The 14100-nt window shown below is 41.1% G+C and overlaps 1 protein-coding gene across 2 annotated transcripts; it reads left to right on the top strand.

Moving 5' to 3' along the window:
* Nucleotides 1-164: 164 nt before the first annotated feature.
* prkar1ab (protein kinase, cAMP-dependent, regulatory, type I, alpha (tissue specific extinguisher 1) b) lies at nucleotides 165-13951 on the top strand. 2 transcript variants are annotated; one of them, XM_084079240.1, is made up of 11 exons: nucleotides 165-298; nucleotides 6044-6262; nucleotides 7212-7382; nucleotides 7561-7652; nucleotides 7789-7850; nucleotides 8117-8163; nucleotides 8552-8710; nucleotides 8843-8903; nucleotides 11556-11677; nucleotides 11796-11877; nucleotides 11999-13951. In XM_084079240.1, exons 2-11 carry the CDS (start codon nucleotides 6089-6091, stop codon nucleotides 12169-12171), a joined length of 1143 nt encoding a protein of 380 aa, XP_083935366.1. In that variant the 5' UTR covers nucleotides 165-298; nucleotides 6044-6088; the 3' UTR covers nucleotides 12172-13951. The 2 variants fall into 2 exon arrangements, with proteins under 2 accessions (XP_083935366.1, XP_083935365.1); XM_084079239.1 differs by lacking the exon at nucleotides 165-298 and adding an exon at nucleotides 1858-1996.
* Nucleotides 13952-14100: the final 149 nt, after the last annotated feature.

The following is a 14100-nucleotide window of genomic DNA, read 5'->3' as shown; positions in this document are numbered from 1 at the left end:
GTTCGGTGCTCAGATCCGGTCTAGAACCCACCTACTGTATCTGGTCATTTGCCACACACATACACGGATACACACATACCATTTCCGTATCCGCTACAGACCCGGTTCTGCAGCCTGCCAAGTGAATCTCAGTCACTAGTCACGAGAATATGATTTGATAATTTTACCATTAAAAAAGGATAAATATAGAGTGTGTCCCTTCTCATAATTATGTTTTGGTTTCTACTGCAGTGGTGGAAAGCAACTAAGTAGCCTACATTTACTCAAGAACTGAGTATCCTTATGTACACATTTTGAGGTAGGCTACTTTTGTTTTACTTTACTTGAGTGCATTTTGCAATAGGTCTACTTTTACACACTACTGCCTAAGCCTCAGAGGCAAATATTGTACTTATACGCCAGTGCAATTATTTGAAAACTTAAGTTACTAGTTACTTTGCAGATTATCACAAAACATACATTAAAGGTACAGTAAGTGATTTTCTTTGATTTAAATAAGTGTTAAATATATCTATATTCTGATAGTACTCATTTCTATACAGTGTGTTTGTTCAGTAAACAGGAGTCCGAGTCTCCATATCTCTCCAGCTCTTTATTAAACAGTCAGTCAGGATACAGATTAAACAAGTGAAATTGGACGTGATGACACAAAGAAATGAGCAGACGAAATTGGAACTGGAACACTATAAAAATGAAGCTGCTATAGCTTCAAGCTTCAAGCTTCAAGCTGGTACTCTCTCCTGATTGGCTGAAAGTTTAAACTTGCCACCTACCTGAAAATGCATTTTATGTTAAAAGAGCTGGAGAGACAGGGAGGCCCCTGTTACTGAACAAACACTCTATAGCAAGGATTATTATCAGAATATAGTGCGTTAAAACCTTTTAACAAAAAAACTTTGTTTTAACCAAAAAATATCACTTACCCTTAATATACTTCGGCTATTTGAAAATAGCAGATCTACAAGTAGCTAGTGTTACTTTTGGTACTTTAAGTATAGTTTGATGCCAATACTTTTGTACTTTTATTTAGGTATGATTTTTAATGCCTGACTTTTACTAGTTGTTATAGAGTATTTCTACATTGTGGTATTGCTATTAAGTAAAATAAAATCATAGTGGGCTACTTCTTCCACGACCAGTGACACTACTGCTATATCCCCATTTGGTGATTTGGCAAGTGACCTGAATGAAAGATATATGCACATACAATGCATTTGAGATGCACCAAAATCTATATGCAACAATTGAGACGCATCAAACGTGATGAGCAGCGGTGCTGAAATAGCTCTGCAGCAGCAGCCAGTGAGCAACGGTCTCAATCAGTGTTGCCATGTCCGCTTATTATAAGCGGCTTTGGGCTTATTTTTCTGTAAATTGCTTGTAGTTTTGGGCTTGTCTCTAAACAAAGTGTACTTGCTTATTTAGGCTCGCTTCCATTTTTTTTAAATTACTATTTAAACCAGTGGTTCTCAAATATTTTCATGAAAAGGTGTTGTGCTCAGGGAGCAATTTGTGTTGTTAGAATGTTGTTGTTTTTTTAAATCCAAATTTTATTGCAAGAGTTTTTGAAAGTAACAGTTTTGAAAATAATAGTATTTTCAAATAATCGACGGTTTACGGCCTCATGTGGCATATTAAGTTGCTTCTTTTGGGCTTGTTTTCCTATACCGTGGTTGCTTATTTCTCTCACAAAACCTGGCAACACTGTTCTCAATCTGATAGCGATCGATTCTCTTCTCTCCATTTCCCTTTGACGTCACGATTTCCGCGCGTTCCCCTTTAAGGTTGCCAGGGGTTACGGCTCACATGTCAGAACGAGGAGAATTGACGTCAATGACGGCTCGTGATTGGTCCTAACCCGTATCCGGTGGGGCAACGGTCCAGGGCTTGGGGAGAAAAATCGAAGGGAGAGAATCTGATAACAGTTGACTTTTTCACTCATATCGTCCACCCCGAGTCACTGTCCGACGGCTCGGTAGGAATTAAGAGTTTTCTCGTAAGTATTTGCTCGCTGCAAAATGACCTCTGGATATAAACGAAGAATATTTGTTTGCTTCGTCTCGCATTTGTTTATGATAGAAGCTCAAGATGGCGTCATTGGATGAAAGCTTTTGCATTTGCAAGGCCAGCTGACACAAAACTGGCCGCCAGGAGCTTGGTGCCCATCGAGACACTTTATTTATCGAGATGTTTCGCAAAGATTCGCCAAACAAAAGAGTTAAAAAACGTACGCGATGTGCATTTTGCTGTGTATGGGTATACCCCGGATAGTATGTATCTCTGCATTGATCTTCTGGGCTGCATCAACATCCCCATCAAGCGTTCCTGACCTATAGCTGGTTACACAGTATACTGGCTTTAATGTTCAAAGGAATATGATTACAAGTATGTGTAGTTGAGTCGTCTTTAGAGGTTGTATTTTATTTTTAGATTTTTGCATATGCAGCAGACTTCATCAGTTGTTGAGCAAGGTCATTTATGCATGGTTGTGGTTTCAGTAATTTGATTGACAACCCGTTTTAACCACTTAAACCCTATATACGTTGTTGACCAAGGTCCCCCAGGGGTCTATCCTTGCCCCCTCCTCTTCCCCTCTACACCAAATAGCTGAAAATAGTAAATCTACTACATGCTCGTAGAATCCGTAGATTGGCTATTTTCGCATGATTATTACTATTATGGAATGCCCAGAATAGGAATGCTAGGGTTCAAGCGGTTTCGGTTTACATGTGAGATGGTGCATATAAGTGTAAGCATCTTCATTACCACTGGCAATAGGCCCTTTTATGGCAGCCATATTGACTGATAGGGTAACCGGAAGAGGGGGCACCTAAACATTGTGGGCACTTAGTTTTTTTTTCCAAAATGTAAAAATATATTAGAAAATGTTCCAAAGTAATGTATACATGATTTGAAGATGCTTCAACATTTTAAGCCATTTAAGGCCTGCTATTTCTACAATTGCTAAGAAGTAACATTACACAACTATTTATGTCCATATGGTGGCCATTTAAAACAAGAGGAAAACAAAGACAAACTTGACAGGTGTGCTCCGCATAGTGCATATCTCCGCCAAGCCAGATGGCCTACCCGGCTGTGTAAGTTGTGGGTTGCAGCCGGCTGGGCCACAGGAGCTGCAGGGGGAAATGCCATTTCTAAGGGATGTAGTTACATTTTTCACATTTGTGGTGGCCTCTATGGAAAAACCTTTGGTGGTACACTTTATAGAGGCCCCTCAACATTGCGATTCCGATTTGGCGTTGAAAGGGAATTTCACCGCGCCTCAGCCAGGTAGAGGTACTTCACAGCAGAGGGACACAGCGGCAACAAATGTCAGGAAGACACTGGAGCTGCTGGGACAAGTTTAAGCCTCTTTATTTAAGGTGCAAAGTATACAAGTCCACGACTAATGTGTCGATGTTTGTACATCCTCAGAGCCATGAATCTGAGCCTGGAAACCAGGCAAATCTGCCAGTGTCTTCCTCACTTTTGTTCCGATTTGGAGTTGCTGGATGTTGTAATCATAGATATAGAAACCTAGATACCTCATTGGCCTCTGCAGTTCGTTGGAGCAACTCGTATCGCGGCCGCCATTTTCGCGTAGGCAAACGGACACTCAAAGTGACTACTGGCCAATCACAGCGCTCACAGCGCGTTGACTACTGGCCAATCACAGTGCGTCTTTTCTAAGACTTGTCAGAATCTAGTTGCCCCCACCTGCCTCTGATTGCCCTACCGAACGCCCCCTTCTGTGACACACGTGGAAGCTTCCCTACAGCTTTCCTACGCTAAAATGCCGCCCGAGATACGAACGCTTCACAGCCAAAGGAGGCGTCTACCTTTATATGTCTATGGTTGTAATCATGTGTTTTTTGTAAGAAATAGGCCCCTCCCACTAATTTCTAAAACCAATTACAGGCAAACAGTATGGAATATCAAAAAGCAGTTTGATGCTCACTGTCACATGACTCATGTGTCAAAAATCCACTGCGGTGCATCCAGCTTGCCCGAGTGTTTATGCTATCTTTGTTGCTCTGCTAGCGACTCCTACGGGCCGGGACAGTACCTGCCAGCAGGGGGTGTTGATATGGGAGGAGTACGACGTTGGCACTAGGGGCTCCTCACTGGCAGGTGAGCCAGTAGGGTACAATAGCATTGACTAAAAGAGCACCGAAGTCTAACATCACTGCTGCTAGAGGACCCCCCCCCCCCCCGGGTCACAGCGTTATTTTTTGTATAGGCAAATCTGACTTGGATCGTGTTATGTAAGAACTGTGTTCCAGAAATAAACAAACCACACCGGTGATTTTACTCATATGGATATGGAGCATCAACTGACAGTGAAAAAGTATTAATTTCTCCACAACACAAACGGTACCAAATGTAATTCAATATCATAAACGACACATACCTGACAAAATCGCCAGGGCGGTTTGTTTATTTTTGGAACACAGTTCTAAATAACACTGTGACCCAGGGGTAGTGGGAGTGACGTCAATACTTCGGTACTCTATGCTGAAATGTGTCTGGAGCGTTTAGTTGCGTAACAACTAAATTGGCAGAAAAAAGTGGTACGAATAATTGGCTACTCTAAATTTTGAAAAAATAAATTAAAGGACAAGGTTTTGATCAGATTTGTTATCTGTTATCAGTAACTTGGTTCGATCTTTGCCTATTTTTTTTGTTGCATTGCAATGGCATTTGTCACATGTCCCTGTAACAGATTAGGTGGGTCTGCCAAGTTTCCAGCGACACTGTAGTAACATGAGGTCTGTTGATCCTGGCTCATCTTTGATAACGTGGCTGGTAATCTTCCCCTGGGACTTGTCAGATTACATATCATCCGAATCCTATTATACTGCCGCATATGCATGATTTTAGGCATGGGTAGGTCTATATAAGTTTACACAGTGGACCTTTGTTCTGGCAGAATTGAATCTGTTTATGTAAAATGCAGGTAATGGTCTCAACAGGCCTCTCGAGTCCTTCCTGTTTTTAGAATGCATGAGTAGAGCCGGTGTGAATATATCAAAACGGCTTCTATCAAGCAAGTCAATGGTGATCTGGGGTCTCTGTCAGGCTGTTTCTGGTCAGCATTGGTACAGTATCATAGCCTGAGGTCTTGCAATCCCACGGAAATACGTAAACAAACTTCTATGCTATGGTTTATATTGTTGGGTTATTGGACCTTTGGCTTACTGTTCTAGCCTAAGAATAGACCTTTTGCTGCATGTGTGCTACAGTTGTAAGTACAGTCATTTTCTATCTGTGGTGGAAAGTAAAACCAACCAGCTTTAGTTTATGCTGGCTGGGTGAAAACAGATTGTACTTTTCTTTTTCAGTTTTTCTTTCTTTCTTTCCTTCTTGAAAGATCTATGAACTGTGCATTGGGGGAGGGGTCTTGTCCATGTTAGTCAATGCTCTGTTCAGTCATTTATGTACCCTTTGAGTTTGTGAAACTAATCGGATATGTTCAAAAACAAAGCTTATAGTTACCAGCTTATAGCATAGCACCAATTCAGGGTTTGTGCTGGTGCTGTTTTGTTTATCTAGTTACAGAGATGACATCACATCATGTGACCAGAGTTGAAGCCTACTTCATACTTTGTCTAACAACTGTGTCACTTGCCATTGAGTTTGAACCAAAAAATGTGTCACATTTTGTTAATTTTTATTGTTATTTCCGGCAAGTGTCATGGTTGTGCGACAAAGTATAAATTCGCCATAACTCCTTCCTTTTAGAAGCAAGCTAGCTCTGCAGTGCCAAAAACACTCTCCTCTCTCTTTGCTTTCTCACTCTAGCTCTATTTTTCGCACTCGTTTCAGTGTCTGTCCATTTTCAGGAAGCCACATGCACACACACTGACGCAATTTGCACTCTTTATGTATTATGTATGTGGTGTTCCCTCCTGCGTACTTCATCTGAAGCCCTTTTTAAGTTGTCCTGTGTTTCACATGTGCTCTACATTTAGGGCTCGACTGTATTGATTGTCTCACATTGCCCTCCTTTGCCCCTTGTTGTAATGTGTCTCTCCCTCGCTAGTTCAGAGGTTAGAGGTCACGGAGCAGGGGTCGTGGTGGTCGTGTCATGGCGTCAGGCAGTACAAGCAGCGAGGAGGAGCGGAGCCTCAGGGAGTGTGAGCAGTATGTGCAGAAACACAACATCCAGCAGCTGCTGAAGGATTGCATTGTCCAGCTGTGCACCTCCCGACCTGACAGGCCCATGGCCTTTCTCAGGGAGTACTTCGAGAGGCTGGAGAAGGTGTGTGGGTGGATGTCTGTGTTTGTCTGTATCTGTGTTTTTATGTGCCAGTGTGTTTATACTTGTGTTTATGTGTCGTTGTATGCAGTACATATATGTAAGGCTGAGCAATATATCAGTATTTTATCAATGTCAGGATATGAGACTAGATCATTGTATGGGATTTTGTATATTGTATTTTTGGCTGGTTTTAAAGACTGCATTACAGTAAATTATTTGACTGTTCTACCAGTTCTATTATTTACTGAGTTGATGATTATTTATCAAAAACTCATTGTGTAAATATTTTGTCAAGCACAAATGGCCATTTCCACAATATTATCATATTATTGATAGCAAGGTATTTGGTAAAAATATTGTGAGATTTGATTTTGTCCATATCGTCCAGCCATATATAATACTATCTAGTATGTTGTATTTGTTTGTGCATGTGTGCATACATATGCACTTGTGTGTTTTGCTTGTCCAGGTGATGGTGTACAAGTTACTGTACATAGATAATTATACGGTCCATCCATAATTTAAACTTTATATTATTAAAGTCACGTTTTGGTACAATCCAGACTGATTGAGTCAGGTTGTCAATTTGACAAAGCCCTAATAAAAAGAAAGTTTGCTATTATTATCCTGAAACACTTCCTGTTTGTAAAAAAAACAGAGAAACGAGTATGTCTCTTTGGCAGATGAATGAAAATCCAAACAAGGTCCTCACAAGGGTGACAAAGTCGAATAACAAAAAAAAGAAATGCGACAATGGCACTCTTAAGAAATAATTGAAGCCTTTATTGTACTGGCCAATGAAAGTTGACGTTTTTGAATTCTTCCACATGAGTGCCTGGGTCTCTTTTGTTTATGTTATTCAACTTCCTGTTTGTATTACTAGACAGTACTCCAACCCTATTGGCTGACCGTGGCATTTTTAAACCCCTCCCCTATCCCACCCGTCCAGGAGGAGGCCAAGCAAATCCAGAACCAGCAGAAGGCCAGCAGTTCCCGTTCAGACTCTCGGGACGAGGAGGTGTCTCCTCCCATGAACCCCGTTGTGAAGGGGCGCCGGCGGAGAGGAGCCTTCAGTGCAGAGGTCTACACAGAGGAGGATGCAGCCTCTTACGTCAGAAAGGTAAGACACTCAATTATCAACACATCATTGAAATCATCATTTATATGATAGCTAAATTACATATTAATGAAGGGTGAGCTGCTTTTTCTTTCACAAATGTCAAAATATACATTGTCACATGTAAATCTATGAGTCTGAGAAGATGTGCTCATAATCTGGAAAATATCTGTTTTCAAAGGTCATTCCCAAAGATTACAAGACAATGGCAGCCCTGGCCAAAGCCATTGAAAAGAATGTACTCTTCTCGCATCTGGACGACAATGAGAGAAGGTACCAAAAGTCTCAAATCCTGCTAAGATGATCTCCATATTGGATGTGTTTTTCTTAGTAATGATTTTAAATTCGGTTATTTAGGTGTTTTTGTATCCGATGATCAAGTAACACGTGAATCTTTGTTGTTCTTCAGTGATATCTTTGACGCAATGTTTCCAGTTACTTACATCGCCGGGGAAACCGTTATTCTACAGGGTAGGAACACATCTGTTTTTTATGTTCAGTGTAATCGCTATTACAGAAGATGATTGTGTCTCTTAGGTGTTTGTGACAAGTTAACCCCAACACTCACATCTTGCCACCAACCATTCTTGTTTTTTGTATGAAAGTTTGCTTTATTGGGGTACTACTGTATATCCTTGTACGCAATTCCTTTGCATGTAGGTTTCCTTGCGTATGAAAAGGAATGTGACTTGACTAGGTGCCATGGTGATATTTACAATGCCATTCTATGCACGCAGGTGACGAAGGAGACAATTTCTACGTCATTGACCAAGGAGAAATGGATGTGAGTGACTCACGTAACGCTGTATTTTGGGAAACAATGTCACACCTGCTATAGTTAGTTAGATCTGACATTAATGCAAGGTGCTGGGCTTTACCAATGAAGATGATATAATGTCCTCACTCTTTATGCACATATATTTTATTATACTTGCAATGATTCTTTTCACGTGAGGTTATACGTATACAGTATAACTATGACTTAGAATGAATTAAGACCTAAGGATAATTTCGCGTCGCGAAAATAGCCCATCTACAAGCTCACATTGTGACATATTGTGAGCCGCTATTTTTTTATGTTTGCCCATAAAATTGTGATGCCAGGGTTAAAGTGGCTAATACAAAAATGTCCTACATATGACATTTTTTCCCTTCCTACTTTCCGCTGTCAGGTGTATGTGAACAATGAGTGGGTGACCAGCATTGGGGAGGGAGGCAGCTTTGGAGAGCTGGCTCTGATCTATGGAACACCCAGGGCAGCCACCGTCACAGCCAAGACCAACGTCAAACTGTGGGGCATCGACAGAGATAGCTACAGGAGAATACTCATGGTGAGGAGGCATTGCACTTGCACCGTTACATTTGTACTGTTATACAAAAGTTTGGTTTCATATGTTAGATTTGTTTGGTGGTCAATCGTCAATTCGTCACACTAAATCACCCTTTTTTGTGTGTGTGCACAGGGAAGCACTTTGAGAAAGAGGAAGATGTACGAAGAGTTCCTCAGGAAAGTGTCCATCTTAGGTCGGTGACTTTTTTTTCTCCTGTTATTTTATTGGTTCCTCTGCTCTTTGTGTCCACCTGTACTCATCACTATACAGTAAAATCGGTGTTAATTTAATTCTGAGAGTGTACAAAATACATTTGTACACACAACTTCTTGAAACTGGTCATTGAACAAGTACAGGGAACACATTGGTCTTTGCTATATTAGTTCTATAACATTATACATCAGAGTTTCTCACCTGCTCTCACACCAGGGCCCAAATATTATTTTGGTCAAAAGTTGGATCTCAGTCTGTGAAATAACCCAATATTCCTCTGCTGAAGTAACATCTCTCACAACGCACTTAGGTTATTGCCTGGTCTATAATATACACTGCATGGATAATGGGGATGTGTTTATGTACACAAATAAAAGCTAGTGCAGGGCAATGTTCCCTCAAATCTTTCATCGGTCTGAGCAAACAAGAGCATAACTTAACTCTTTAGCTGCCACCAACAAGATTTCTCGTCAGATTCTGCTAAGGCGCAGCCTGCCACTGACGAGTTTGACGAGATTTGTGTTTTCAGTGGTTTTCCACCAGTTGGTGCTGTTCGCTACCTATGAATGATGCCTGTCAGAAAAGGATAGACCTGGACATGATGTCATTAAAAAGAAAAACGGCTTGTTTACTTCCTGTTTATTGGTTGTGGAAAAATGGCTTCATCTCCGTTCCTGTTGTTTTTTGGCAAAAACAAGCCACATTCAACTGGCCACAACTATGCAACCATAAGATAGATGACTTGTACAAAGAATCTATTTACAGAAGTAATTGCAGTTGGATTACTTTTAATTAATTATACTATATCTAGGTCAGTTACAATGAAAATGAAAAATATTGTTTTTGTATGTCCATTCAGTGGTATTATACGGTAGGAATCGGGACAAAGCACTGACAGCTGCCAAGGTGACTAGAGAGGGACTTATATAGTAACAATAGCCAGGAATATGGCGTTCTCTGCAACAACTCGCCATCTTCACACAGAATAGGTCCCAAGCCCTCCCCACGTGCACGCATGCATGCACACACATTCTGGCCAACCAGTTGAACCAGCTTTACTGTTAGTTTGATCATCAGCAACCACCGCTTCGCACCTTTCTGCCGGACCCACACTCTCCACTTTCCGTTGAACAAAGTATACAGGCTAGTTAGGACCCAGAGACACAGGGTTCCCTCATGACCTGGAAAACCTAGGGGTAGAGGTATGTTTAGATGCACCCTATCGGATGAAAGCTATGTTGAAATATCGCATAATTTAGCGGCATGTTTTAAAATCAAAGAGCGCTGTAGAATGGAAGTGCATGTCACATGTCTTCAGTGTTAATCACTCTAAAAGGAGAATCCGTAATTAAAGGTGCTATAGACAACATTCAGCCACTAAATGTCAAACTACGCTCCACATCATGACACCTGTTATGAAAGGTTTCTTATTTCCCTGTGTCAAGTCTATAAGGCGACACTCATGCAGTTTGCACCATTGTAACATTTTGGCTGCCCCAAGGTAAACAAAAACAATATTTTTCAAAGTGCAAAAATGAGTAAAATAATTACTTCACAATCATAAAAGCGAAGAAAAAGGTGTGGAATGAAAGATACTTTTATTCCATTCCTTTTTTACAAGCTCTGGATGTATTTTCTTCTTTGCATCATTAATCTACATAAAACAGGGTAGCATGGGAGTCCATGTTGCTTACTGAGTGAGTGACTGACTCCCCATTGTTGAAACACACATGTTTGACTGGGTTATCTGTTCCCTACACATGCACTGGCAACATGGCTGCATAGACTGAAGTCAGTTGACGAACTAGTTGCAGAACAATCATTAGTCCAGGCTGGCATTAAAAAAAAGCTTGTGAGAACAATGGCGGCTTCTCTGGAAACTTAAGTATTTCACCTACAGTATGTGGGGCCAGAACCGGAAGGAGGGTGTCCCCAGGGGAGTATGTGCTGGGTTAGCAACCTTCATCGAAATGAGTGTGCAGGGACTCTGTGTCTGTTCTCCAGATAATATATAGCTCAATGGTTGCTACCTTGTCACATTCAACTATCTGATTGGCCGCCGCCTACACTACTGTACAGCTGCCAAGTGTCACAGCTTCCTGTATTTGTCGTTTTGAATTAAAAGCCCTCCAGCATGTCATACGCATTGGTGTAAACTCATAAAAGACCTGTACATCGCCAGTGCAAAGAAAGTGCTGTCAAGATTGCGCTGGAGGACCCCATCCAGCATAGCGCAGCAACCAAGTCATGTTGTCCTGACCTATGTGTCCTGACCAAATTGTTATTGTCCTATGTTTAATGTGGCGCCTTAAACAGACCCAGTTCTTGGATGTCCAACACAGTAATTTACACATTGGCAATAACGTGCTTCTGAGTTTTAATAATAGTCTCTCTACTATGGTTGAAGCCACTAGACGGCTATTATGTGCTGTAAATATACTGTAAATCCAGAATTTATTGTAGGTCAGCTGTTTCCGACCAAATTATTGAGAAAATTCTCATCTACAGTATATTTCTATCTAAGAGTGTATATTTCAGTTTAATCACAGGAGTCATTGTATTGTTGTCTATGGTATTTAAACTTCACATAGTTTTTTGATCATGTCCTCTGGCGGCCCTCTTCCCTCTTTAGAATCTCTTGACAAATGGGAGCGTTTGACAGTGGCTGATGCCTTGGAGCCGGTGCAGTTCGAGGACGGACAGAAGATTGTGGTGCAGGGAGAGCCTGGTGATGAGTTCTTCATCATACTGGAGGTATGGCTATTGTTCTTATTCAAATGTCACACTGGTTCTAGTACTCTATGGGAAGGAGTTGACCATTTTCAACCTGGCTTCCCTATGGTTTTACAAAGTGTGTTCGTCCGTCCCTCAGGGCTCTGCAGCTGTGTTGCAGCGCCGCTCGGAGAACGAAGAGTTTGTGGAAGTGGGGAGATTAGGGCCATCCGACTACTTTGGTAAGAAGTCTTTCTCCTCCTCTCAAAATGACTAATTAATTAATAGTTTCTTAATGATTTTGTTTTGTCTGTATTTACAGAGTCATTTATTAAACTTGTGTGTGCGCGTACGCTCTTCCAGGTGAGATTGCATTGCTGATGAACCGTCCCCGTGCTGCCACCGTGGTCGCCCGTGGCCCCCTGAAGTGTGTCAAGCTTGACCGGCCTCGCTTTGAGCGCGTCCTGGGCCCTTGTTCGGACATTCTCAAACGCAACATCCAACAGTACAACAGCTTCGTCTCGCTGTCTGTCTGAGGGGTGTGAAAGGGAGTTCACCCTTCCTGCACCCCTCCCTCTCTTCTCTCCTCCTCCCAAACCTCCTAACTCCCTCCCTATAACCCTCTCTTCCTCCTTTTAGACCCAGGGTCCACCAATGCAATTTGCTTTGTCACACTTTGTTATAACTTCCTTTGCTTTTGATTTATTTTCCGCTTTAATACTCTCTCACACACACACACACACACACACACACAGACACACACACACACACGCACGCACACATCGTTCATCTTTTGTTTACTACCAGTAACCTGGCCGTCACTTTTAGCCATTCACCAGCGCTTGTACCAGCTGCCATATGCTACCTTTATAGCCACAGTTACATGCCATGTCCACACACATCGTAAATATATCCACCGATTTTATGCTTCTTTCTTTTTTAAGCTCGACTTTGGGAAAACGCAAAGCGGGATTGTAAAGGGAGACCCCTGACCGGTGTCGGGGTCTCCCCATGATGAGATAGGACAATCAAAACTTTCCATGGATGAAGTTAACACTTTGTATCTTGTTGAATTAGTTCCTGATTTCATGTGCTAGATCGCTTTCAAGAGGACTGCGGAGGGTTTTCTTCCTGGTGTAAGGGTTTACTGTTAAAGACATCAGACAGATAGGTCAGATATCTCCCGCAGACCCTGTAGAAGGCTGGAGGCATGTGATTGCATTACATTTTGTCATAGGTTGAAATCTATGATAATCAATGGATCTTCTGCATCAAATTTATTCGGTTTCCCTCGATTGTCGAGTCAGTTACTCCGTTTTACCTAGTTTGAGAGTGCCTGTACGACATGGGGGATCGTGCATTGTCATACAGCCACCAGGCTAGTGCCAAAATGTTGATTTTATTCTCAAAGACGCATAGCCGTGGAAATGTATCAAGCACTCGGTTGCAAAGGAAGTGGAACTAAAAGACAGGAAGTAGTTGGTGTCACCTCATCCTCTGATTGTTAGAGCCATCAACCATACAAGAACTGCCTTGACTACTTAAAAAAAAAAAAAAAAAAAAAAAGTATTACTGTAAGTGTATTTCAGTATTCAAAGTTTTTCAGTATACAACACCAAATAAAGTCATTGCTCTTCTGCTATGGTTTGTAAAAAAAAAAAGGAAATGTTATGATATAGTTAAATTGATTCTAGTTCTATTATCAACATCTACTTAATGATGAACTAAAGTTTTGGCTATGGTTTGGAGTGAGGGTGATCTTTTGAAAACAAAGTACGTTTTAATTGTCTTTTTTTTTTCTTTTTTGGTAAATGCTTATTTTTCCATAAATTCTATTTTAGGTGTCCAGTGCCACAACATAAAAATTGCTTCTTTCTCGTCAACCGACGAAGCCGTATGTAGTCGTATTGTATAAAAACGTCATGGGATTAAACTTTTTAAAAATAGGTTAAATGGGCAATTTACAAAGTCTTGAGGGAGGCAAAAAAAAAAACAGTAGGCTAGATGGGTTTTAAGGATTCAGGACTTTGGAGTATTTATGTATTTAAGCGCAACAGTAAGCAGAGAGAATTTGGCAGGATCCTGACATGAAGATGAGATGCATTTACCAGGTAGAGAAGGGGATGAAAAGTTATTTATTTAAATCTTGTGTCATTGGTTGTGCCTGTTGAAGGGGAGGGGGGTGGGGGGGAGTAATTGTCTTATCATCAGAATAGCTTGTGATCTGTTCTCTATGCTTACTAATGCATATTAATGTTTTAGGCATCCAGTGAGTTGGTATGAATGGAAGCGTGTAGTTAAAAAAAAAAGAGGAAACTTTACCCTGCAAGCTACATGGTTAGTAGCACTGGGGCTTTGTCAAATATTTGGTTATTTACTCCGTAGCTTAACTGCTTGATGATATTTAGATGACATAATAAGTAATTTTATGGCTTTCCTTTCTTCCTTCTTTTTTTTATTTGTAC

The sequence above is a fragment of the Gymnoscopelus microlampas genome (genome assembly GCF_963454915.1).
Source record: "Gymnoscopelus microlampas genome assembly, chromosome: 14".
Taxonomy (NCBI): domain Eukaryota; kingdom Metazoa; phylum Chordata; class Actinopteri; order Myctophiformes; family Myctophidae; genus Gymnoscopelus; species Gymnoscopelus microlampas.
The sequence above is the reverse complement of the archived record's forward strand: the minus strand, read 5'-3'. Positions and strand labels throughout refer to the sequence as shown.